This window comes from Perognathus longimembris, chromosome 10 (assembly GCF_023159225.1).
Source record: "Perognathus longimembris pacificus isolate PPM17 chromosome 10, ASM2315922v1, whole genome shotgun sequence".
In the NCBI taxonomy this organism is placed as follows: Eukaryota; Metazoa; Chordata; class Mammalia; order Rodentia; family Heteromyidae; genus Perognathus; species Perognathus longimembris.
The window spans coordinates 54,744,693-54,767,820 of NC_063170.1; the positions used below are offsets into that span (position 1 = coordinate 54,744,693).

The 23,128-nt window shown below is 41.0% G+C and overlaps 1 protein-coding gene across 18 annotated transcripts in view; it reads right to left on the reverse strand.

Moving 5' to 3' along the window:
- The window catches only part of Magi1 (membrane associated guanylate kinase, WW and PDZ domain containing 1), a 548,751-nt gene that overhangs the window by 221,934 nt on the left and 303,689 nt on the right, over positions 1-23,128 (reverse strand). For all 18 annotated transcript variants that reach the window (XM_048356096.1, XM_048356103.1, XM_048356102.1 and 15 more), the window contains exon 2: positions 5,031-5,147. In XM_048356096.1, coding sequence (XP_048212053.1) covers positions 5,031-5,147 — 117 coding nt within the window. The remainder of the gene's footprint in view (positions 1-5,030; positions 5,148-23,128) is intronic.

Below are 23,128 nucleotides of genomic sequence, written 5' to 3' on the forward strand. Positions count from 1 at the left end.
GGGGGAAAGCGACCATTCCAAAGCTACACTCTCCAATGTTGTCACATCCATCCGGGCAGGAAGTCATAAAGCAGGAAGGCTATCATCACAGGAGATGTGGCGATACTGACACTATCATTAGGAAGATCTGTGAGTGGGTACTCAGGTGCTGGGATCACAGAAGCCTGGAGCTTTCTCCTCTGAGCTTGGATTACCTACCACTTAATTGCGAAATCCTATTGCCTGTCTATGAGTGGCTCAAACCTTTGAGTTGCTTTTTTATTCTGAAAGTGTATGTAGAAGCAACTCTGTTTGCTCTCAAAAGCTACATAAACACCAGGTGCTGATGGTTTAAACTGTAATCTCAACTACTCAGGATGAACTTGGAGAATCCCAGTTCAAAGCCAGTCTGGACATGAAAATCCATGAGGCTCTTTTTTTCTTTCATTGTTTTAGGTCCAAGACCAGGACTTGAACTCAGTACCTGATGGTTTCACTCAATGCCACACATCAAAACCCAAAGGGTTGATTATTTCTTTTCTTACTTTTCTTTAAAAAAAAACAAACACTTTTTTCCATGAGACTCTTATCTCCAATTAACCATCAAAAATCTGGAAGTGGAGCAGTGGCTCAAGTGGTAGAATGCCAGCCTAGAGCAAAAAAGCAAGGGGACAGAAACTAGGCCCTGAGTTCAAGCACCAGGAACACACACACACACACACACACACACACACACACACACACACACACACTATGTAACTGAGAAAATTTTTCCCATTTCTTCATTTATTTGTTCACTCAACAAACATTTATCCCAAATGCACCAAGATAGGGTCACACTGGTCACTGAGAGCGACAGAACACCTGGCTCACCTGAAGTTCTTTTTAATATGACACACATTGCAGAGATGGGACACACTTGAAGGCTCAGTGAGGAGGGCAGGAAGTGACATTGGCAGAAGTGACATTCAAGCTACACCTCAAATGACTGAGAAGCACTCAAATAGAAAGGAGAAAAGCTGGGGGCCAGTGGTTCACACATGTAATCCTAGCTACTCAGGAGGCTGAGATCTAAGGATCGTAGTTCAAAGCCAGCCAGGACAGGAAAGTCTATGAAACTCTCATTGCCAATTAACCACTAGAAAACAGGAAGTGGAGCTGTGGCTCAAAGTAGTAGAGCCTTGAGTGAAAAGGCTCAGGGACAGTGGTCAGGCGCTGAGTTCAAGTCCCATAACCAACCCCCTCAAAAAGATAGTATGGAAGAGCCAGATAGCCAGTCACAAAAAGGCAGAGGAGAGCTGGAGCCAGAAAGAAATTCTGGGGCTGAACACAGAGGGAGAGGTTGAGAACGTGAATAGCACTGGAGGTGAAGAAGGTGAAAATATTAATCAGATTATTCTCAAGAATGATAGAAATGAGGATGCTTATAGATATTTCAAATCCATTTCATGAAAGGTGGTTTTCTCAGAAATAAAAAGAGATCTAACAGAAAGTGAGATAAACTTAAGATGTTATAAGAAAACTACACAATGTTTTCATTTAATGTGAGTAATCATTATTAAAATTGTATTGCATTACAAATGTAATTTTTTTGAGACATGGTGTTGCTGTATAGACTCATGATGTAGCCCAGGTTAGTCTCAAATTTGAGCACCTCCTTTCTCTACCTCCGAAGTGTGGGGATTACAGATATGCGCCACCACATTCAGTCACAAATAATTATTTTTAAGTAGAGTACCTTATGTCACTCCCTGAAACATAATATTCCATCCTTTGCAGCTAAGACCATAAACTTAGCAGTCAGAAATAGTTTTTCCTCTTTTGCTTTCACTGCCAATGGTCTAGTCTTGTATGACTCTAATTGGGCTATTATTAATTACAGCCCATGTTGGGAGATAGAGATTTAATGTATCCGCGACCCTGATGTGCTGCTGTAGGGACACTACTGACCTTTCTGAACCTCTGTGTCCAAGGGGCTACGGTCTGTAAATGGAGAGGCAGAATACCACCTAGTACTACTGCTTTTATTTTCCTAAGTGGTCTACGGGCTTCTTAGGGGGTATGTGGCCTGTGCTAACCACAGCAGCCTCAGACTTCCCACTCCATTGCTGACCCATTCTGTATCTGCCTCCCTTTTCTGCCCTTTTTTAAATGGTGATTTTTATCAGTAAATATAATTAAATCTCTACTACCATGACCGTTGTCACGCTGTAGAAACAATAAAAGTTCTTGAATCAGGTGAAACTAAAAAGGAAGTCGAGATGACTAATTCTAACAAAAATAGCACTGAATGAACTTATTAAATGGATGCCACCATAAAGCTGGTAAAGATTAAAAAATAACAGCAGCAGTGCGTGAGATGTGAGCAATGTGGCATTTAGAAGCAGCATGATTGGGAGCATAACAGTTCCTTCATCTCCTCCGTAAAACAGGGCGGCTAGAACTTGCCTTGTCTTTGTCCAAGAATGAGGATGAAACTGAATTCTAAATAATGAGTTCCACCAGGATGTACATTATGACCACGGTGGGACAGATTGTGAATGGAGGAGGAACTTTATTTATTCTTTCTAACAACCCATAAGCTTCCTAAAAGTACAGGCAATGCAGACGTTCCCCCCACCCTCATCACCATCAAGTAATGTTCTTGAGGTCATCTCTTCTCAAAGCCCGGAAAGGTCTGGGCATCATCAGCAGAAGGTTCTAGGATATTAAGTGCATGAACTTGGCTTCCTGTGGTCCAGTGACGACACTGGGAGAATCCATTATCCGAACTCAGGGCTCAGACATGCATTAACACAATGCATGTTATGAGCTCTAATTTGAGGGTCATGTGGCATCAACAAAAACACAAACATGACCAAGGACATCCAGACCTACAAGAGAGCTCCCAGGTCACCCTGCTTGACCCGTGTTAATAGGCATGCCAGTCCCAGAAACAGACCTCTCAATTTCCTTCTCACTTCATGAAGCAAATACATAATGGATTCTTCCTTGTCTATTCTTCCGGTAGGAAAATTATCCCTGCTTTCCAAATTCCCGGCTTAGTGGTTTCATACAAACAGAAAATATCACTACCAAGCATTGGCTACAAGCGAAGGCAAACCTGATTTGTTCCACTGTTTCTAAAAGATGGAGGTCATTCCACCCCCCCCCCCCCAATTCTTGCATAGTGGTAAACTTCAAATCAAGCTATCTAGCTCACAGTCAGGTCCAATAAATCAGTGGGGGAAAAAATAAGTGGGAAAGCTTGCCAAAATGTAACCATAGTAACACCACAGATGCATCAAGAAATGGTGTGTTCATTTGCTTCATCCTCATTTCTTAAATTGGAATCTAAGCAAGGGGGGAAAAAAATCACCCAGGGAACAATCATGAGTTTGCAATCACAGAGTTCTGCACAATTACATCCAACCTGCGACATATATGACAGCCTCAGAAAGCAGCCACCGGAGGGATGCGGAAACAGACCAGATCTGTTACTTCCTGCAGGTGACTTCATTTCCCCGTGACTCAGTTTCCTCGTCTATAAAGTGGGTGCGAAAGATCCTCCCTTTCAGAGGGATTGCATGAGTGAAGTATGATGAGCAGGGGGAAAGGGCAGGGCAGTGCCAGACTATCAGCCCCAAGCCTGATTCCCTATACCTCTTTCTCATCAAAATAGAATGGTAGCCCCTGCTCTACTCATGATTAGGACCAGGAGTTATTACTGATCTAAATTACACAGAGCTGTGATGCAGATATGAATAGAATTAAAGGCTCTGACACAAATGTGGAAAGAAAGAAGTGAGGGCTACAGTTGCAGGTCAGCATTAATCTCTCTATGTCAAGTACAGCTCTGCCGCTCAGCGAAAGGAAACAACATTAGGGCCTTGTCCCAAGTCACCTTCAGTATCCCTTCTCTCACAGCCTCAGTTTAGTAGAGGGTACAAGGGAGGGCAGGGAGCTATTCTAGAAGTTGAGCCTCCGTAGCAGTCTACACTTACCCAATGCCTTAGATTAGTCCCATTTGTTATTTTACAGTCATATTGGGAAATAGCACTCTAGTACATCACTTTTAAAAAGATCTTTTAAAGAGAACCACTTACAGAAAACAAATCACAGAGATAAGCAGAGTCAACTGAACATTAAAATATTCCTCTTTTTTGGATGGATTTAAAAAGTGTATTTCTAAACCAACAAAAAATTTAAATTTTTGAAGGACAAAGTAACAGAGAAGAGGAAAATTCTAAGTATTAAAAGCAGACTCCCCCCCCCCCCCAACCCCGTATTGTGAATGAAATTGAACAACCTCGTGTCTCCCCAGAGTCAAGTCTTATAATTAGGAACAAGTGTGGCAGAACGCAGGACTATTGTACTACTACCTAGCTGCCAATGCATCCATCTATTCTTAGACACAGATAGACATACAGCTGCCTACCTGCCATCCCTTCACCCAAAACTGCTTTTGAAGATCTTTGGCTTTGTTGTCTTGCTTTTCATCTTGTGATTTATCTAATGAGAATTGGGGGCGGGAAGGGGATGGGGAAGATTAGTTTGTCTATGGAAGCCATTTCTTTACATAATTCTGGTTTGTGAAGTTGCAAGTTTGGTTAAAGGGAGAAGAAGCATGACACAGAAGACGCAGTGTCCTGAGTGAGGGGCTGCTGGAATGTGTGATTTCCAGAGAGGACATTCTGAGAACCTGAAGCTTGGTATCCTGGGTTAAGGACAATAGTTAACACTTCTGGACATTGATACCATGCCAATGTTTTCTGACTCCTGGTGTCTGTCTCATGTACTACTTAATATTTCGATGAAGCTACTATTGCTAACAGGTCCTTCCTACTCACTTGAAAAGTCAGTGTTACAAAAGAGAGATAATTTGCTTGTCTTGCAACCCCGTAAGTAGCAGCATACCATGACACTATATGCTGTTTGTCTTCTTGTCCATCATGATTTGCTCTACTTGTAATATCACAAAGTGTTCCAGAACCAGCTGTCGAGCTCTTTTTTCTCCCATCCACTTTCCTCCCAAGAACACAGAGTAGTAATGTCAAGGCCTAGCTACTTACAAGGCACAGCATGGCGGTAAAGATTATCCCTTATGGTCTGTTGGAGCTCATGATCCGGGGACCCCTTCTGGAAACGCTGATTGAGAAAGTGGCGCAGGTCCTTGGTAAGCTTTCCTCCTGTGTGAAACACATAATGAAGAACATATCAACAGGGCTTCCTGGAGAAGGAACGGTCTGAGAACCATGTGTGAGAAAGCCACATGCGGCAATTCTGGTCCAACCCCACTGTCACTAGGAGGACATGTTTTGGCTTCCCTATGGAGGGAAAAAACAAGAAAGAAATAAAAATAAACCCAGCAGTGCTAATGTAGAGGCCTTGGCTCACATAATATGGAGAAGACTAAAATAATTTAATAATTTAATCTAGAGTACTGCATTAAAAATGGATAGTCTAAACACTTACAGACACTGTCAGAGGGAGAGAAAAGATAGGAGTTGAGTGGATGTCAGTCTAGTAGTATCTGTCAACTCATAGAGTTTCCATACCACAGGCTGGAGAACATCCAGTGTGCAGGGCATTTAAGGCCACTAAAAACATTTGGTACAGGCACGTGGTCATGCCTGTACCAGTAATTTTGTATGGCCTGCAAATGATGTAATAAATATCCAAATGGCATAGCATTAAACCATGTTCCGACTTCTGCTACGAATATACTATCAACATTTTGCTCCAATCTCTAGCATTACTATAGCCTTTTTGTAAGAGCAAACAAATTTAAAAGAGAGATTTGTAAGCAACCTTAAAGAGACTAGTTCAGTAGAACTCAGTCCCCCAGTAAAGAATCACTCTGATCTTCAAAGATATAACTTCTGAGTGATTTACTAATGGAGGAAGGAAATATGTGGAAGAATGTATTATGTCTGATTCCTTCCTCATTTTCAGAATGAATTAGCCTGGCTTAGTGGCTCAAGTCTATATTACTAGATACTTAGAGGTGAAGATCAGGGGATTGCATATGATTTGAGGCCAGGCCAGGAATAAGAATTCAAGAGACTCCATGTTAACCATGACATGCCCATGGGCATGGTAGGCATGGGCATGGTGCCACACACCTGTCATTCCTAGCGACACAGGGAAGACAAGAAGGAGGACAGTAGCAAGACTCCACTTCAAAATAACCAATGGGAAAGGGGGCTGGAGGTAAAGTAAAGAACCTACTTAGCAAGCATGAGGTCCTGAATTCAATCCTCAGTATTGTCAAAGTAAACAATTGAAATGTATGAAAACTACATACATTGATTCTATTAATGGGTCACCATACAATGTTAACATCCATGTATACATTGTACAATGTACAAGTCATGTTAAACATGTTGATTTCCTCAACCACTTATAATCTGGTTATGGGAACTACATTCAAAATCCTGTCTTCTAGCTTTTCAAGATGTACAGTCACCACATGCGTTTTCTTGCTCCTGTCGAACTGCTTCCCACCCTTTGCCAGCCTGCTGTCCCAGCCGGTGGAAACCACATTCTTCTCTCAACTACCATGAGATCCATTTTTATAGATTCCATAAAAACAAGATCCTATGGTACTTGTGTGCTTTTATGAGTGTGTAAAAGGAATTTAGAAAAGAGTGTTGAAGGGAATCTCAGTAGTAGAGTGTACATTGAAGATGCATGAAGCTCTAGAGAAAGGAAGGGAGGGAAAGGGAGGAAAGGAGGAAGGGAGAGAAGGAGGGAAGGAGGGAGGGAGGTTACGATGTATTAGAAGCAATTATGAGAAAATTTGGAGAACTGTTTCCTTTAGGAATAAAGACTTCAGCTCAGGAAGTAAAGAAAACTCCAATCTCGATTTTATAGGTAGTTAATATTGATATATTCATCTCCTTATTTTCTAATGCCTTTCAAGCACTAAGTACCTATTGTTTATTTAATTATTTATTGTTGTTGTAGCTTTAGCCCCAGTTGTCTAAGTAGTTCTATGTGTTTATTCTTTTGAAATTCTCAATATTTAACAGAACAAAAGAAAAGCTAAAATAAAATACTACCTTGTTACAAAAAATGTGTCTTAGAAGAGACTTGATTTAAAAAAATTATAATCATAAATTACAATATAATGGATCAACAGAAGGCTTATAGACCAACCTAGCTAGCATTCACTCCTAATGGAGAAAAAAGCTTCAATGATAACAAAAAGTAACAAAATTAAGATTGTGCTTCCATTTTGGAAAAGAAAAAGTATTACTGAGTATTTTTAGCCTTAGAGAAACAAGTAGCTTTCACCCTAATAGTCAATGCTACAAAACTCAAGTCATTAGATGGCATTTCCCCCTAGGTAAAAAGAGCTAATCCAGAGAGGGATGGCAGTGGTTAGCATGATATTTATATGGATCTTTATTTTAATAACACATTCCAAGTTAGAATGCCTGTGCACTTGTTCATTCTGAATTTTTGGACAATTTTACTTGAATCTATACCCAAGATTCGAGTGGCTGAAAGGAAAACATATACGAATCAACTTGAAGTCATTCCATTATTTATGTGGCATTTAGTAAGGAAAAAACACCCACTCACTACCATACCTCCCCCAAAGGGGAACAATATCTGAACAGAAAACTGACCAAAAGAAAAGAGAAAAAGAGAAACACACACACACACACACACACACACACACACACACACACACACACACACACACACACAGCGTTGGCCAGTTAGCACATGAAAAGAAGTTGAGACCTCATCAGTCAGTAAAGAAATCTAAGTTCAATTACCAAAAGATTCCACTACATACCCACCAGAATAGTAAAAATGAAAGTACTGACAAGGGTGTGGAGCAACAAGTCTTACACAATGCCAGTGCCAATAAGATAAAGTGGTCCAGCCTCTTAGGAATGAAAACTGTAGCATCTTATGAAGTTTGATCTCTACCAGCCAAGTAACAATTGCATTCTTATATACACGAAACCATACAACAATGAACAAACAAAAAGGAGTATAGATGAATCTTCTTCACATCAGCCAAACAGACCACATGTGAACAACCCACATGTTTCTCAGGAGGAGAATGGAAACCATGGAATATACTCAAACAAGGACTTGCTACACAGCAATGGAAAAGAACCAACAACAAATATATGACATGGATACATCTCAAACACTAGAAATGGAGCCAAAGAATAGTTACAAAATACAGCATACTGTATGATTCCATGAATACATGAAGATTTCCAACATGTTACTCTCATTAATGCCAAAGAAATATTCTCACTGGAATGAAGAGAAGCAACGACCAACAGCACAGAAACATGAGGTGTAAGATCTAGGGAGTGTTACCAGAGAAATGCAACTAGGGTTACACAGTGCTGCCAGATTTTTTTCTTACAATTTTCTACAATAATGATAAAACCTTCATCGGTGGCTCAAGTGGTATAGCAACTGCCTAGCAGGCATGATGCTTTGAGTTCAAACTCTACTGCTGTCAAAAATAATTTAAATAATTGGGAGTTTTTCAAAGGGAAGAAGACAGGGCATGGCAAAGTCATTCACACCTGTATTCCCAGGTATATGGGAAAAAGAGGTGAGGGAGTTGAGGTTTGAGAGGCCAGCCCAGGCAAAACAGTTACTACTCTGCTGACTCAGAAAATATGCCTGTCAGCAATGATATATGCCTATATATCCTAGCAGAGGCAAAAGCAAGAGAATCAGTTTTAGGATCATTTGCAGTAAAGACACAAGACCCCCATCTGAAAAGACAATCTAAAGCAAAGAGAGCTCATGGTGTGGCTCAAGTACTAACAAGTAGAAGGCCCTGAGTTCAAATACCAGTACTGCCCCCCAAAAAATCCCTTTGAGAAATTGTTCAATATGGCACTTCTTCTCTATGGACATGTAATGTGGGTTTGTCAGAATTGACAGAACAATATACATTCAACTAATACATTGTTTATATGTGCACTGTACTTCAAGAAAGTTGATTTCCAACGTTTAAAATACACACAAGGATTGAGTGGCTCCTAGGGCCAAGCATGGTTCTAGATGTTCAGTTGTCTATTAGCACGAAGAAGTGGACCTAAAAGAAAAGAACAATCTGAGCTTAGGCAATAGGCATGAATCCTGGCTCTTTGTTTTCTATTTGGCGAGCCCAGGCCCAAAGCTTCAACTCTGAACTGCATTTGCCTCATTGGTAAAAATAAAACATGACATAATAGAACTCAATCACCGAGGTGAGGAGAAAGGATAACAACACATGTGGACAGTGGCTGGCAAAGAGAAAGCACTTACAGACAGATGCAGACTATAATTGTAAGGTCAAGTGTGAAAGCATGGAGGTGAGGTCAAAGAACTAAAGTCAGTGCAAAAATGAACTGAGGTTCTATTGTGAAAAACATAAACACATAAGCACATAAACATAAAGTCTATCCAATTATCTTAGACAGAGGCAGAAACAAAACACAAGTTTAGAGAGATTTCTGGTGTTTCTAAAAATGAATACAAGTCTACTTGTGTTCAAGTGGTATGGACTTACATTAATTGCAGCTGAACTTCAGGAAAAAATCTAATCAATAGGCTGATAGTCACATTTACTAATTCTTTCTCAGAGTAAAAGGCACTCCAGAATTTGAAAAGATGACTAGGTTTACCAGCAAAATGCCTATTGCCTACCAACTGCAGTTTTCAAACCCTCTTAGAATACAACCATTATCCATCTGTCTGTCTGTCTATCATTCTATCTACTTATTTATTTATGCCAGTATTGTGCTTCAACTCATGGCTTTGTATTCTTCCTCAAATTTGCTCACTTGCTCACAGCTTTCTCCCTACCATTCAAACCACATCTCCATCCCAGCTTTGTGTTGGTTACTTAGAGGTGGAGTGTTATGGACTTTTCTGCCCAGGTTGGCTTCAAACTGTGATTCTCCAGGTCTCTGCCTCCTGAGTAGCTAGCAATATAGACACAAGCTACTGGTGTCCAGGAAAGGGCAACAGTTCCCAATACTAAAATCTCATTGGCAGTTTCCAGCTGAGCCATCCATAGCAACCAAGTCTGAGATTACCAAATGTATTTCTGGACTCCAAAGCAAAAATTCCAAGACTCAGAACACTTTACCTCTTTTTCTATACATGACATAACATAGGTTCGTACATAGCTACAGATTCTGTATAGTACTTGCCTAGATAAACCAGAAAGTTACAGACTAGAAACATGGTTTACAGCAGAGCATATTTCCCAACAAGCCAAGCTGTAAGAGATTATGATGGTCCAACTCAACTCTCCCTTGATGTACACAAGGGGAGGGGTTAACCATGCTGCCAGTTAACATTCACTCTGTGGTGTATGACATTTGGATACACGAAGTTTCAACCTTTTCTTTCCATTAATAATACTGTATTTTGGGGGCATCCAATCTCAAATTAACTCCCAATTGTTCAGCGGACATGTCTATAAATCTTCTCTTAATTGCCAAGGGCAGTGAGCCAATTAGATAATAAATTGCAAGACAGCGTTTGTCACACATGTTCAATTCCTTTGAAATTCAAGATTTGTTTTGTAAGTGAAAAAAATAAAGAACCTAGGCTAGGAACACATTCAACCTTTTTTCAAGAAAAAGATGCAGGGCTGATATGCATACACTGGTGGCTCATGTCTGTAACTCTAGCTAGTTAGGAAGATGAGTTCTGAGGATCACAGTTTGAAGCCAGCAGGGGCAGGAAGGTCCATGGGACTCTTATCTCCAATTAATCACAAAATGGCCCAGTGGCTCAAGAGGTAGAATGCTAGCCTTGAGCGAAAGGATCTCAGGGATAGCACCGAGGCCCAGTGTTCAAGCCCTACAACTGGCAAAAAGAAAAAAGGATCCATGGCTGGGGCTGGGGATATGGCCTAGTGGCAAGAGTGCTTGCCTCCTATACATGAAGCCCTGGGTTCGATTCCCCAGCATCACATATATAGAAAATGGCCAGAAGTGATGCTGTCAGGCTCAAGTGGCAGAGTGCTACCCTTGAACAAAAAAAAGGAAGCCAGGGATAGTGCTTAGGCCCTGAGTTCAAGGCCCAGGATTGGCAAAAAAAAAAAAAAAAAAGATCCATGGCTTACTGTCATTAAAATGGAGGAATTGGGGCTTTGACTCTGTCACGGCTTGCCATAATAAGATATATTTCTCTATCCTCCCTATATTTCTGGGTCTTAATTTTCCAATAATAAATAAAGCTCTGTTTTAAAATTCATATTAGTTTATAGAACTTAACCATGTTTGACGGACAGTTTTTACTTTAAATGTTGCCTAATACTCCATTCACTTCTCTTTTGTTGAAATTCATTTTTCTTTCATTGAAAATTAAGATATTTTGGAGCTGGGAATATGGCCTAGTGGCAAGAGTGCTTGTCTCCTATACATAAAGCCCTGGGTTCGATTCCCCAGCACCACATATATAGAAAATGGCCAGAAGTGGCGCTGTGGCTCAAGTGGCAGAGTACTAGCCTTGAGCAAAAAGAAGCCAGGGACAGTGTTCAGGCCCCAAATTCAAGGCCCAGGACTGGCAAAAAAGAAAAAAAAAATTTAAGATATTTCCAATGCAAACAATGCCACCATAATTGTGGCTACAATGCCATTTCAAAAATGGGCAAGCCAAGCACTGGCAACTCTCTCCTATAATCCTAACTACTCAGGAGGAGACTGAAAGCCAAAAAGATTGTGGTTCAAAGTTAAGTCTGGACAGAAAAATCCATGAGATTTCATCACTTATTCATAAGCAAGAAGCAGGACTGGAGGTATGGCTCTGGTGAAAGAATGTCAACCAAGGGCAAGAAACCCAAGTGAGAGTATAAGGCCCTGAGTTCAGTCCCCAGTTTGATCAAGAAACCAGGTTTTCAGAGAGAGAGAGAGAGAGAGAGAGAGAGAGAGAGAGAGAGACTGTTGAGTCTTAGATTCCTCCTCTGTGTCCCAAGTGCACTAGCACATGCACACATAGAAGGCCAAAGAACAGCATTCCATAACAGCTGGACCTTTAATACACTTGGAATCTTCAACACTGAGGAAAAGTTGTATAAAGATATATAACTTATTGCATGCCCAGGTGGTTCTGCTTTAACACACAGCTTCTTCTGGGAATCATCAAGAGCTGTAGGAAAAGTCTGTGCATTAAGACAACACAAATGGCTTTTTCTGTAGTAAAACCATGACAGCCAAACATAGGCATTAGTTCAGCACTTCAGATTTACAAGGGACAGGCTTGTAAAACACAAAATTACTAACTGAAACTTGGCTTGTTTAATCATCATTACAATTTACAATATCAAATCTATTAAAGCTGGTATTGTCCAAAAGATGTTTGCTCTTCCTATTTTTCCTAACACTTTTTCTCACTGCAATGGTAATAAAAGTCAGGTAACAGTGGCTCAAACCTATAATCCCAGCTACTCAAGAGACTGAGATCTGGGAGGATCATAATAGAAACCCAGCCCAGGAAGAAAAATCCATGAGATTCCATCTCTAAAATAACCAGTAAAAAGGCAGGCTGAAGATATGGCTCAAATGGTAGAGTGCCAGTGGGGGGAGCAAGCAAGTGGGATACCCAGAGTTCAAGCCCTGTACCAGAAAATAATAATAATAGTAATAAAAGGTAATATAAATTACTGGGGAGTTACCTTGTAATGGGAAGAGTTTCAATTTGGGCTAGTAACCTAGTTCCAGAAGCAGATGGTGTGGACAGATGTTCAATAATGTAAATATATTTTATGCCAAATTTCTGTGCACTTAAAGATGGTAAAACAATCAATTTTATGTGGTATATATTTTCCCCACAATAACAAAGTAACAAAAATTAATTGCAAGGTTGGCAAGGTACTGCATGGGTCCTGAGAAAGATGATACAGGAGGACTCTGAATTTAAGGATGACCTGAACCGTCGTTCAGAAAAAGATTTGGGGAAAAAATACATTATCTACAGTAACAAGGTGAAATCACCTGTACCCTCATTTGCAGTAATTATTAATTTGTTAATTTTCTATGTATATGCAAGTATGTACCGGTACTCTCATCATAAAACCATAGCCATATATGTAAGTCTCAGCTACGAAACACAACATACTCATAATGCACTTACACAACTAAGCAGACCCATGCATTCAGTCAACAACAACATTATTATTATTATTATTATTATTATTATTATTATTATTGTCTACAGGCAAATATTCTGTGAGCTCTATAGCTTCAACACAGAGCACGAGCCTGTTTAGGGAAGAGTAAACAAGAATGGCCTGTGGGTGGGGACAACTGGTTAGATGGGGAGTAAAGAGAAAAAAAAGAAGGCCATCAGCTTAAGCGGAAAGGGCATTCCAGGCAGAGAGAAAAGCATGGGAAAGGACATAGACAAGGGATTGTCATGCTAGAGAAACCACCAAGTTCAGACAAGGGGATGACTTTGGGTGAATTAAGTGAAGCTCTTAACTTCATTCAGAATGGCTAAGCCATTCTAAGCCTGAGTTCAAACCCAGTAGTGTACTAAGTGGGGTAAGAGAGAAGTAACAGGGCTTAGACTAAGAAAGTGGCTAGAACATGAGGGGGGCATAATTTAAAGCTGGAGTTGATAAGGTTTGCTAGTATGATAAATGAATATGCCTAATGCAAAGTAGGAAAACAAAACACTGGGTTTAGCTGGAAGTGATAGATTCTAAGAAATACAGTTTCTTTGCAAAGCTGTTAAATATCCCATGAAAGGTCACATGTGGATTCATATCCACATGTTCTAACAAGGTGTGAGCATTTGCAATGTAGTATTGCAAAATTATAGTATTCAGAACTATAACTTATTTTACCAATTCATCAAAAACTATTAGCAATCAGGAAGCATGTAAATTCCCCTATGAAGATCCTCTTCTTATTCTGTATTTCTTATTATTTCCTCACAATGCTGGGAGTAGACAACAAATAGCCCTCAAGTGTTTACCGTTCCTTCTGTAAATCTCTAAAAAAAAAAAATGTATTAGGCTTGTCTGCATCACACTCAGTTTTCAATGAGAGAGCTATTATATCATTATCAGTTTCATGCTAATAGACATTTCCATGTCTTACCATTTTTAAAAAAACAACACTTTTAAATAATACTATAATGAGAAACTTTGAACATCTATTTTTGTGAAAAATACCTTAGACGTGCAATTACTAAGCTGGTGAATAGAAACATTATTTTAAAGGTTTTAAATACACAGTAACACACTGCATTCCAGAAAGATTTTTACCAGTTTTTAACCAAAGTACAGAAAAATAAAACTGAACATCACTTCATGTGGAGATGACAGTGTTAGAATGAGACAGCAATTTTAATTGTGTGACTTTTAAATTTTCTACCAGTAATCTACACAGATGTCAACAATGTACAATAGAGGCTTCTTTGAATTTTGAGAAACGGCTGTCTCCAAGAGGAAAACTAACTTGAAGAATGGCCTACTGAGAAATAACAAATGACTTCCATTATCACGAGTATTTAACCCAGCTAAAACTAAACAAAACCCCTAATACCTAACACCAAAAACACATACAAATTTGGACCACGCTGTGTATTTGTCCTCTTTATAATTACTATCAATTACCTTTCTCCCAAATAATGTTAAAGCAGCAGCCCAGATCTGCAGTCAACACAACTGTTTCACAGAGGGTAAAGTCAGTATGTATGTTCCAGACCTGACAGCACATACAGAACCCCAACTGCTTGCCTCTGCCTTGGTAACATGAAGGCCAGCATGGGCAATATAGAAATTACAATGCCTTTTAATAAAACAGTACTTTAAAAAATGAGCAAGGCCATATGCCATTGTTGGCCATCTTAGGGTGAGCAATTCTACCTAATTCTTTGGGTAAAATTGGTAGTGATCCAACTATGATGGCAATAGAGAGCATTCACGGCCTTTCAAGTTTGTCTAAAGCCAGCTTTCATAGCTATTGGGCTACTGTGAACCTCTGCTAGGACTATCCTAGGCATAAACTAATTATTACAAATGAAGGAATCATGGAGCATACATTTCTTTGGGTATCGCTTACTTTACCTAACATGCTTTTTTCCAAGTCTTTCCATTTCCTCATGAATGGGGTGACGTCATTCTTTCTGATGGAGGCATAGAATTCCATTGTGTATATATACCACACTTTCTTGACCCATTCATCTATTGAGGAACATCTGGGTTGGTTCCATATTTTAGCTATGGTAAATAATACTGCAATGAACATGGCTGTCCTGTAGCTTTAGTGTGGCCTTTTTTTGTCATCATTTGGGTAAATGTCCAGAAGTGGGATTGCTGGATCCTAGGGGATAGTCCTAGCGGAGTTCACAATAGCCCAATAGCTATGTACATATGACCACATAAAATGATGCTAATTGAAATGATCTCCACAATATGAGAAAAGGATTTTTTTTGTGTGTGGTTGTTTTTTTTTGTTTCTTTCTGGGTTTTTGTTGTTGATGTTGTTGGGTTTTTTTAGTGTACAGTTTGCAGTTATTTCTTTTGTCCTTTATATTTTCTCTTCACTGATTTATTCCTCGTGGTCACTGTTTCTAATTTCAGAACCCTTTGCCTTGTATATAAGTTTATCTGATTTGGGGGAGGGAAGGGGAATCACAGAAACAGTGAGAGTGAACCAATGCAACAGTGATACTCACTAGACACTATGTTGGAAATGCACTTTAAACCTGGGGGGGAGGGGAGTAGGAAGAGGGAAAGTGGGAGAAATCGAAGGAAGGAGGAACACTGAACAGAAATGTACTCATTACCTTACTTATGTAACTTTAATCCTTCTTATATCACCTTTACAATAAAATTAAATTAAAAAAAATAAAGCCAGCTGTTCTCAGAGGCTGGTGCCTTGACACCCACAGCAGCAAAATCCCAAAACTGACACGAAATGCAAATTCCAGGTGATTCTACAACAAGTTCAAGTTTGTGAGACAATGCTTTATAAGCCATACGAAAGCCCTGTAAACAGAAGAAGGAGGGCTAGGAGCTAAAAATGAACCTGTTTTTCTATTTCTCCCAGTGGTCCCCTTTCTCTTAAAAACCTCAAGTAGTGACACTGGATGACTTGGTAGATGGTCACCCCTAACATGCCAACTACTCCAGGCAACTGGGACTGTATCAGGTATACAGAGCTTGGATATGCTCCCCCATAGCACAAAGACTGCTCTTCTTTCAGGCATGTTTCTGTAAAACTTGAAAGAAAAACCATAACCACACATTGGTGGCTCATGCCTATAATCCTAGCTAGTCAGGAGGCTGAGATATGAGGATCATGATTCAAAGCCAGCCCAGAGAGAAAAGTCCAGTCTAGGAGGCTCTTACTAACCACCAAAAAACCAGAAGTGGAGTTGTGATTCAAGTGGTAAAGGTAAAGGACAGTACTTAGGCCCTGGGTTCAAGCTCTAGTATAGGCACCAGAAAAGAAAAAAGAAAGGAAGTAAACTGTGTCCTGAGTTGTTTGTGCTCTTAAAGGGGTACCAGTGTAGATTGATTTACATAGAAAAAGCTCAAGAAAACACTATATTTAACACTTCATATGGCCAAGCAACTGAATATTTTTGCTAGCACTTTAGGAATTCTGCTTTATTATTATTTCCTGTCTGCCTTCTCTATTCATTGTATCTTGATGACTCTCCCGCCCCCGCCGCCCCCCCCCCCCCCCCCCCCCCCAGTCCTGGGGCTTAGACTCAGGGCCTGAGCACTTTCTCTGGCTTCGTTTTGCTCAAGGCTAGTACTCTGCCACTTGAGCCACAGCGCCACCTCTGGCCTTTTCTATATATGTGATGCTAGGGAATTGAACCCAGGCTTCATGTATACAAGGCAAGCACTCTTGCCACTAGGCCATATTCCCAGCCCCTGATGAATCTTTTATAGCAAAGTTATTCCACAGCACAGAAGAAACTCAAATTAAGCATTTGGGGGTAGAGGGAAGAGAGCAAATTTAAATTACATCAGTTCTGATTTTTCATTATTTACAGCTTTTGTGTTATCTGTATTTATTCTAGTGAAACTAAGGTAGTAGAAAAACATCTGTTCAGCAAGTAAATAAATAAAAGATTTATACAGAGAAAGCAAAAAGGCAAAGGTCCCCTGTTGGTAAAGTAATATAGCTGTCGTGAGCTGAGGTTCCACCAAAAGCTGAAGTCAGGTGTGTACCCTCAGGTCCCTGAGTGGGGCCTGAAGACATGTGGTTACCCTAGCCTGTAACTGTAACTTCTTGAAAATATGTTGCATCCGTATTAAACTGGACCCACTAGACTCCAATGAATATGTATGGAGCAACACTATGCATGTTGCAACACTGATAACATTAGAATCCTCATCCCAACCCCGTGGCTTGGCCTTGCTGCCACTGCCAGTGCCAGGCTCAGAACTCATTCTACCACCTCACTAGTGAATGAATGGCAGATAAAAGACCCCTATTCCAGGATGACGGAAAGACCCTATATGTTGTGCATCAATGAGGGACTCTAAGACAAGGCTCACAGAATAGGGATAAGGACAAATTTGGAAGCTGAAACCGAAAACAAAACAAAGGCAAAGCAAGCCATACATTCTTTCTACATTCAAGCTCCTACGTTCACAAAAGTTGTTGAAATTGTTTCTGCATTTCAAGAATCTTGCAAAAGCTTAGGTGGTATTTTTGGGAATTTGGTGGCAAGAGAAATGTCCCTAACAGAGCAGGGCTCCCTCCACAGTAGGCAGCTAAGAGCACAGGCTCTCACGACAGATTTGATTAGTTTCAATGCAGGCTGTCTTTCGGACATCCGGAGCCTCACTCTGCTCATGGACCAGAGAGGAGTGAACAGGACTACCTGTTTAAAAGGGCTGTGAAGCTGAGCGAGACTAAGCATTACCACACCATCTAGCCCGAAGTAAGTGCTCAGGAAACTGTTTCCTTTTAGCAAAGATCATCACAGTGCAGTCCACGAGCCTGGCTAGCTCCTGAAAGATGGAAAGACGGTCTGACTCAGCTTGGGGGAAAGAGTATGTAGAATATGGATGGGAACTCTGATGACTGAATATTGAGGTGTGGCTTGGAAGAAAGCATCACTGTTGGGGAAGCAAGGCTTATAGATTCATGGATGTAATGTCATCATAACTACAGCCTAGGTTCAGGAAATGTGGCAGGTACAAATAAGTGTAAATATGAAGACAGGGAATGGATGTGGCAAGATGTAACTCGTGGATGAATCATAGTGACGTAGGTACGCCATCCTACCAGCTTCAACATGACGTTGGAAATTTTCAAAATAGAAAAAAAAAAATCCAAACATCATAGCTCTCTTCCTAAAGCAGTCACACTGTGAAACAACTAAACATCTGCATGACTGTCAATGTGAACATGATCAACTTTTCTTGCAAACTACCACATCACAGAGTTGTCCCAGTGTCTCTTAATGTCTATCTATGAAAGAAACTAAAAGTGTGACATGTGATTAACACCACCTTCCAGAGACTCAGCCTGGGAAGAGAAGAAAGGATGCCCCCCACCCCCACGCCCAGCGGGGAAGCCTTGCAAGTTTGAGGACTCTGGGGACAAGAAGGAGTTTTTAAATGTTTTTATGGACACAGAATTGAGATCCCATAGGCACTGCCTAGCTTTGAATATGCACAATAATGAAGACAGTTGTTCCTTTACCTTCCCAGCCTCCCCTCAGTTCATTCTCAGACAGAAACAATCTGGTGGCAAACCATACTGTAATATGCCCTGATATCATTCATGCAACAGGTTGCCAGGAGCTCTGACCTACCATTGGCAAATTGCAGACAAATACTATCACAAGACAGTAAGAACACATCACTACAATATAGACCAGACTAGGAGAAGAAAGATGAGCAAGGAGACACACAACACTGGATGGGTCAGAAAAAGGGAGGCAGTGTCCACTGAGCAGCACACCCTTGTAAAAGCCCCACTCTCAATATACTTCAAAATTAAAATAAGTCAGAAGCAATTGTCAAGAGTGAGAGAGAGCAAGAGACTGTGCAATCTAGCTAGCCAGCAAGAGGAAAGGAGGAGGGGAGAGGGAGAGAAATAAAAACAGACAGACAATTTCTCTTAGGTACAAAATCTTTAATTTATTTATATGTTGCAACTCAATTAAGTTAAACAGTTTTAACATTAAGATACATGTCTCTGGATTAACCATCACTTTTGCTTTAAGGAATGTGGAACATGGTGTAACTGGGGGAATGATATTTAGAATAGAGGGGTGTTTTGTTCTGTTTGTTGGTCATGGGGCTTGAACTCAGGGCCTGGGCGCTGTCCCTGAGCTTTTTTACACAAAGCTAGTGCTCTACCACTTTGATGAGCCACAGCTCCACTTCCAGTTTTTGAGTGATTAAATGGAGATAAGAGTCTCACAGGGACTTTTCTGTCTGGGCTGGCTTTGAATCGCAATCCTCAGAACTCAGCCTCCTGCATAGCTAGGATTATGGTGTGAGCCACTGGCACCCAGTGGACAGTTTTTATTCCATAGGCAGATCAGATATTTCTAATCTTCAAAATCCCTTAAATAGTTATCAGCTTGACACTTTACTGCTTTCATTCTGCCTCACTGTCGTCTTCCAGCTGCTATTCAAAAATGATTACAAGGAACGTGGCTATAAAAAAAGCCCTTCAATAATTAGAACCTTTAGTGGCCATATGCCAACCTAGACAAGGAAAGGTGATTTGTGAGGCAACCTTGTCACATATGCCAGCCCAGTTTCCGCTGGAGGCTCTCTGTTACAGACTAACATAGCTCTGGGTACTATTTTGTTTCTCTTGACGAGAGAACACACTGGCAAACCAAAGGGCTTCAACACTTTTAACTTCATGAGCAAGAATGAAAAACGAACCCAATAAGCCATTTTCTGAGATGCCATTTCACACATCCAGAGAAAGGAGAAAAAGCAGTGCACTTAATAAGTGGGATTGGAATGGCAGACCTAAATGAAATGAGGACAAAAATAAAGGTCTACAAAAATAAAAAAAGATTGACCTAGCTGGCCAAATCTGACCCCTTAGCACAAGGACTTCAAGAGACACGTGCGTCAACTCATTGCAAATAGCCAATGGCTCTCCACACCAGTTCCACTTGCATGCTGTTGGTTTGTCTCAGATTGTTCTTGCAGGGCTAACGGAAAGCATGAAATGTCCCCAAGTCACTGCCTCATAGGACAGTCCCACAAAAAGCAGGCAGGGAAATCTATAATTAAAGTGAAAGGGCATATCAAAATCGAAAGACAAAGGATAAAAAGACAAACAACTCCAAAAGCAATACTTGTAAAACCATTTGGTGTAAACCAACTGAACAACTCATGGGTGAAAAGGGAGAGGGGGAGGGGGGAATGAGGGAGGAGGTAACAAACAGAACAAGAAATGTACCCAAGGCTGAACATATGAAACTGTAACCTCTCTGTATATCACTTTGACAATAAATAAGAAAAAATTAAAATTTAAATTTAAAAAATCACAAAATTAAAAAAAATGTTCCTTTACATATCCAATGGACTTACTTTCTCTCTTTCTCTTTCGCTCCCTCTTTCTCTCCCTCACCCGCCCCCCCTCTTGTTTTCTTCCTTGTTTTTTGGTGACACTCCTGGGGCTTGAACTCAAGGCCTGGGCACAGTCCCTGAGCTTTCTTTGCTCAAGGCTAGCACTCTTATCATTTAAACCATATCTCCTGATGGAATTTTTTCTCCAGGCTGGTTTTGAACTACAGTCCTCAGATTTCAGCCTCCTGACCAGCTAGACAAGCTTGAGTTACCAGTGCTTGGCTTGAACTTACCTTCTTTATCGTCTTTTACAGCCAAGAGCATATTGTAAAGGATATTGTAAAATGGCTCAAATTGGGAGCGACCAAATTGCTTAGGCTAAGTAAGACATCAACATGCAGCAATGTAAGTTTCCAGTACAGGACTGATGACCAAGAGGCTGGGCCCCTTGGTGTGATAAGACAGTTGTGGAGTCTGAGCAGAGGCCTGTCCGAGACTCTAGCTAAGAATTCCTCTTCTTCATAACCGGCCTACTGATCTAGTACATTGTTACTCATGTCAGTTCTCCAGTTTCTTTCTCCTTCCTTCCTTCTTTCCTTCTTTCGTTCGTTCGTTCCTTCCTTCTTTCCTCCCTCCCTCCCTTCCTCTCTCCCTCTCTCTCTCTCTCTCATCTTCTGCCATGCTGGGGCTTAAACTCTGGACGTGGACACTGTCCCTGAACTTCTCTGGCTCAAGGCTAGTGCTCTACCAATTGAGCCACAGCGCCGCTTCCAGCTTTTTGTGAGAAGTTTATTGGAGATGAGAATCTCATGGATTTTCCTGCCTGGGCTGGCTTCAAACCATGTTCCTTATATCTCAGCCTGAGTAGCTGGATTATACACATAAGCCACCAGAGCCCAACTAACAGCTCTCAGTTTCTAAAATCACTTCCTTCGTATTGCTTGCTATGTCACTCCCTGCCTACAAGAGGGGTGGGAATGGTAGGGGACAGAGAGAATCAGTGGTGAGGATAACAAACCCTATTGTAACTATTCCAAGCAGAGACTAAAGCAGAAAGAACCAGGTAGTCCTATGTTCTGGCCACGTGGTCCATGTGTTCTTGGGCAAGTTTCCTCATTACTCTCAGCCTCAGTGTCCTTGTAACTAATGTGGAATCAATAGTCCTTACTGGACGGGACCATCATGAAGACTAAATGAGAACAGCAAACATTATGCTCCTGCACATGTGTGCTACCCACACACCACCGTTTTGATCTGAACTTGGGGTGTTTCAAAAACATCTTTTGCAGAATTCTCTTCTTCAAGGAGTTTGCTGATGGTTTGTTTGTGTTTTTGTTTTTAATTTGTAATAACTTTACATGGCCATGAACAGACTGCTTGCTCCCAGTATTGGTAAACTTGATTAGTTGGGCAAAGGCCAGATGAGAATACAAGCTGACTCTTACCCAAATAAAAGGAACTCCTTCCTACCTGACTGCTTGGAGCCAAAAATCACTTTTTCCTGCCTTCAGACTGCAGATAGAAACACAGTCTTGGCTTGTTCTGTGGGCCATAGCTGGCAGCCTTCTGACTGAAACTACAACAAGCTCTCCTAGGTCTCCAGTTTGTCAGCCCACTTGGGATGCATCACTCCCCATCATCGCTTTTGCCAAGTCCTTTGTTACACTCATTCTCATCCTCCCTCCTTCTGTCCCCTCCCCTCCCTCCCTTCATCTACACCATGGATTGCTCCCTGGGGGTCCTGACTAGTACACCATCTGCCTCCTCCAGCACCAACACTGTGTGAAGCATTGTCCTCCTCACTCAATGAATGTTTCCAGGATGTCTAATAAACTGGCCCCAATTCACATTTCTGTAAATGTGAACTCACAGAAATTCCCACAACCCCAGCATCTTTCCCATTCTAAAAGAAAAAAAAATGCTCTGATACTTTCCTTGGTGTCCCCTCCCCATTCCAAAGAAGGCTGTACCCTTCAGTGTCTGCTACAAAAATGAATTCAGTTATGTCTCTTAGAAAAGGGGACCAAGTGCCCTCGTAGCTAATCAGAAGTGCTTCCAGCAGGTCCCTGTGACTGGAACGCTGTTAACTGTTCTGCCTTTCCAAAAGCAATGGGAGAGAGTGTAAACACTAAGTTAACTGAATGTTTACCTGTGAAAAGTGTTGGAATCCCTGAGTTCTCCTCTACAAAGAGGGCTTATGCAGACATATTACCTCCAATCCTAAAAAGAACAGCTTCAAACTGCACACTGTGCACTGACCTCTAACCCTACTCAGGAAGCTGAGATCTGAGGACTGAAGTTCAAAGTGAGCTCAAGACAGATAAATCTGAGAGATTCTTATTTCCAATCAACCAGGGAAAAAAAGCAGGAACTGAGAGGTGGCTTAAGTGGTAAAGCACTGGCCATGAGCAGAAAAGCTGAGCAAGAGTGAAGCCCTAAGTTCACGACCAAGTACTCTCTCTCTCTCTCTCTCTCTCTCTCTCACACACACACACACACACACACACACACACACACACACACACACCCTGCACCAGAGATATTAAACCATGTGATTTTGCTCTATTAGGTAAGTGGGTCCTTTCTCTAGCAGTGTAGAAGACAATCAAACTAAGCCCAGGGGAAGGGTCTGAGGCCTTTGGCAATAGGAGTACTTCC